This window comes from Coturnix japonica, chromosome 22 (genome assembly GCF_001577835.2).
Source record: "Coturnix japonica isolate 7356 chromosome 22, Coturnix japonica 2.1, whole genome shotgun sequence".
NCBI classification, from domain to species: Eukaryota; Metazoa; Chordata; class Aves; order Galliformes; family Phasianidae; genus Coturnix; species Coturnix japonica.
The window spans coordinates 999144-1003216 of record NC_029537.1 but is presented as its reverse complement, the minus strand read 5'-3'; the positions used below and the strand labels follow the sequence as shown (position 1 = coordinate 1003216).

At 63.0% G+C, this 4073-nt stretch overlaps 1 protein-coding gene across 1 annotated transcript; it reads right to left on the bottom strand.

Annotated features, from left to right (window-relative positions):
• Nucleotides 1-1682: 1682 nt before the first annotated feature.
• Nucleotides 1683-3519, bottom strand: LOC107323591 (histone H3.v1-like). Its single transcript, XM_032448851.1, has 4 exons — nt 3141-3519; nt 3013-3064; nt 2665-2892; nt 1683-1741 (listed from the first exon to the last, which is right to left on the bottom strand). Exons 1-4 carry the CDS (start codon nt 3387-3389, stop codon nt 1683-1685), a joined length of 588 nt encoding a protein of 195 aa, XP_032304742.1. The 5' UTR covers nt 3390-3519.
• Between the last annotated feature and the right edge of the window lie 554 nt (nt 3520-4073).

The window sequence follows — 4073 nt, the reverse complement described above, 5'->3', positions numbered from 1 at the left end:
CAAACCTGCCCCCAAACCCCAAACCTGATTCCTTTGACCCCAAACCTGCCCCTCAAAACCCCTGAACAACCCCAAATCCCCCTTTTCTTCCCCCAAATCTATGTCCCCAAATACCCCAACGTGATTATCAAGCTTTGACCCCAAATCTGCCCCCAAACCCCAATTCCCCCAACACTGCTCAACATTCGACCCTCAAACTGCCCTCCTGACCCCAATCCTGCCCTCAGACCCCAGACACCCCAAAATCCCCCTTTTCCCCCCCAAAACCCCCTCAAATACCCCAAAACCTGACTCTTTTGACCCCCAAATCTGCCCCCACACCCAAAAACCAATGCCCCTCTTAGACCCCCCACCCCACCCCTTCAGGGACCTGAAAAACCCCTTTAGACCCCAACCTTTTGTCCCCCCATACACCCCAAAACTACCCCCCAAGACCCTTTCCAAACCCCACACCCCAACCCCACCCTCCCCCCCTCCAGCCCACATCCACCCCCTCCCTAGACCCCAAACCCTTTTGCCCCCCCCCTTTCTTCTGGCCCCCCCCTCCTTTTTGCCCCCCCCCCCCTTTTTTGCCCCCCTCCCCTTTTTGCACCCCACCAGTCTCTCACCCTTTTACTGCCCTCAGCCAATCCACCAGAACAACACATTCCTGGGCCAAACCGAGCCTGTATAGAAAAACATGGCGGGCCCCACTCGTGGCCTCGGCAAGCTCCACCAACGACGTGCTGCCCTTCCTCGGGTGTGGGGGGGGTCGGGCTTTCTCATCCATCATCCTCATCACCTGTTTATAATATGGGGATAAGGGGGGGTTATCACAGCCTTGCCCCAAGGGTGGACCCCCACTATACCTCCCCCCAAACCCACCCCCCAGCCCCCCAAAACGAAATACCCAACCCCCCCCACTCACTCAAAGGGAGGCATCCACCCCCACAACCCCAAAACACCCCCCACCCCCCAGCCCCAACACACCCCCTACCACCACCCCCATATCCCCCCATATCCCCCCACCTCGCCCCCTTTGCTCCCCATAGGCCTCAATGGAGGATCCCATTGGGGTCTATGTGTCCCCCCCCCCACCACACGCTCCCCAGTTCTCACCCCCTTTACTTCCCCATAGGTCTTCAATGGGGGGGATTCCCATTGGGGTCTATGGTGTCAGCCCCCCAAAAATCCACCCTTTTCTGTTCCCCATAGGCCTCAATGGAGGATCCCATTGGGGTCTATGTGTCCCCCCCCCATATCCCCCCACCTACGCCCACCTTGCCCGCCTAGAAGATCTCAAAACTGGAGGGATTCCCATTGGGGTCTAATATGGTCCCCCCCCAGCCCATACTCACGCTGCCCATTGCAGCTTCTGGCTGCGGATGGAGCTGTATAGAGCCTAAAGGGATGGGAGCAGGTTGGAAGGGGGGTGGGGGGCTATAAGGAGCCCCCTCCCCATATATTTTAAACCCCCCCATCCTAAAACCTTCAGCATCTCCTTGGGGAAGTCTTGCCCGTCCATCATCCCACTCAGGTTGGCCACGAATTCCAGCGCTGCTCATGGCACGGCAGCCGCTGGGGGGGGGGGCGTTAAAATAGGGGGGGAGGGTGTTTTAAAATGGGGGGGCGGGCGTCTGCCCTTCACCCCCCCCATTTAATTCTGCTTAAGGGCATCCCATAATAGAAAGCAGGGCGGGGACTCACGGGGTGAGGTCTGTGTTGAGCAGCATGATGGCACAGGTCAGGGAGTGCACAGCATCTATGGGGGGTTAAAATGGGGGGGGGTTAAAATGGGGGGGGCGGCACAGAGTAGGGGGGTTAAAAATGGGGGGTCTCCCCCCCCCCCCAACCATAAAACCCATAAGAAGATGCTCTTGAGCCATATGTAGCTATAGGGGGCTGGGATGGGATGGGCTCTGTGTGGTGGGCTTATACTGAGATATGGGTGGGATGGGGGGTCTGGAATGGGGGGGGGTCCTAAAATTAATTGGGGGGGGTCATCACCTGGGGATGGGCACGTTTGGGGTTGCAGTGGTAGGAAGACGCTGGAGAAGTGAACCCAGGGATTTCGCTCCGCTCCTGAGTCTCCCCCGTCAGCATCAGGGACTGCAGAGGAAGGTCTGGGGGGCAGGGGGGGTCCAAGGGGTTGTGGGGGGGGGGGTCTTTGTATACAGGGCCCCCATATATGCCAGCCCCATGTGCTGACTAGACCCCAACTCTGAGCCCCAGACCCAAATGAGATGCCAGAAGCATGCATCAGCCCCCCCCACAGCCCTCAAAGACCGGCCAATTGCCCCTGGACCCCAAAAGTACCGCCCATGGGTGCCAGCAGGGGGGTCCGGCGGGGGGTCCTGGCCGCTCTCAGGGGGCAGCTCCTCCGGGTTGGGGTGCGGGGACATGATGGGGGGGGGCCCAGGGGCACAGGGACCCCCCGACATGGGGGGAGCCCCCCCCAGCCCCTCAGCACCCCCCAGCCCTGGGGGTCCCAATGGCGGCTGGGCAGAGGTCGGGGAGGGGGTGGGGGGGGTCTGGGGGCTGCGGGGGGGCGGCTGTTGCCCCCCCTGGGGCACAATTGAGGAGGGATGGGGGAGGGTACGGGGGCAGTTGTGGGGCTGGGGATATGGGGAGGGCGAGGGGGGTGAGTCTGGGGGGGTGGGGGGCTCCTGGTGCCCCCCTCCCTGCGGGTGATGGGGGGGGGGGTGGGGGGGGGGGGATGGGGGGGGGGGGGGGGCGTCTGAGGGCGATGTGGGGCAGAGGGGCTGCCAGGCTCCGGGTCTGTCCCCCCCCCAGCTGCCAAATGTTTGGGGGGCTCAGGGCTGGGGGGGGCCGCGTCCCCTTCTCTTGGGATTTTGGGGGGGTCCCGGTGCCCCCCAAGCTGGGTCGGATCCAGGGGGGCAGAGAGCGACAGGCCTGGGGAGGGGGAAGAAAACATTGGGGGGGGGGGCGCATGTGGGGGGGTCCCCATCAACATCAGCCCCCATATATCAGTGCCCCCCCCCCCCCAAAATGGGGCTGGGGTCCCACACTCACCTGGCTCAGCCGCTCTGTCCCCATCACTGTCCCTTCCTATGGGCACGGCATCCTGCAGGGGGGGACATGGGGGTGGGCACGGCGCTATGGGGCAGCGGGGGGTTGGGGTGCCCCCCCACCCCACATACCTGCTGGCTGCCCCCCATGTTGGGGGTCTCTGCGCTGTCGGTGCCCTGCAGGTGGGGTTTGTAGAGCCCACAGAACAGGGGGTTGGTGTGGAACTGCGGCTCCTCGTCCTCCTCCTCTTCATCTTCATCCCCCTCCTCTTCCTCCTCCTCTTCCTCCTCCTCTTCCTCTTCCTCCTCTTCATCCTCTTCCTCGCTCCATTTGGGGCCCTGACCCACATCTATGGGGCTGGGGGAGCTGCTGCCCCCCATAGGGGCTTGGCCCCACGAGGTGCTGCCACCCACGGGTGGGGGGTGGGACAAGGGGGTCCCATGGGTGTCAATGGGTTCTATGGGGGTCCCATGGGTGTCAATGGGTGTCAATGGGGGTCAATGGGTGACAATGGGTGTCAATGGGGGTCCCATGGGTGACAATGGGTTCTATGGGGGTCCTATGGGTGCCACTGGGTCCTATGGGGGTCCTATGGGGGTCATGGGTCCTATGGGGGTCCTATGGGTGTTTGGGGGTCCTATGGGGGTCCTATGGGTGCTCACATCCTTTGGGGTCCCATAGACATCCGTGCTTTCCACTGAGGGTCTCCCAGCTGTGGGGCTGGACCCACATAAGGGGATGATCCCACAGGGGGCTGCAGCCTTTGGGGTGGGGGTCCCATACGTGGGGATGGACTGGGGGGGGGTCCCATAGGGGTCCACGTCCTCCATTGAGGGTCTCCCATTGGTGGTCCCATACACGGACACGTCCCCTGGGGGGGTCCTCCCATGGGTGGGGGGGGGTTGGGTTGGGGGGGTCCCATGGGTGCCCTCATCCTTTGGGGAGGGGTCCCCATACGCAGGGATGGGGTGGGCTGGGATCCCAAAGGCGGCTGTGCTCCCCAATGGGGTTCTCCCATGGGGGGGTTGGGTTGGGGGGGTCCCATGGGTGGGGGGGGGTTGGGT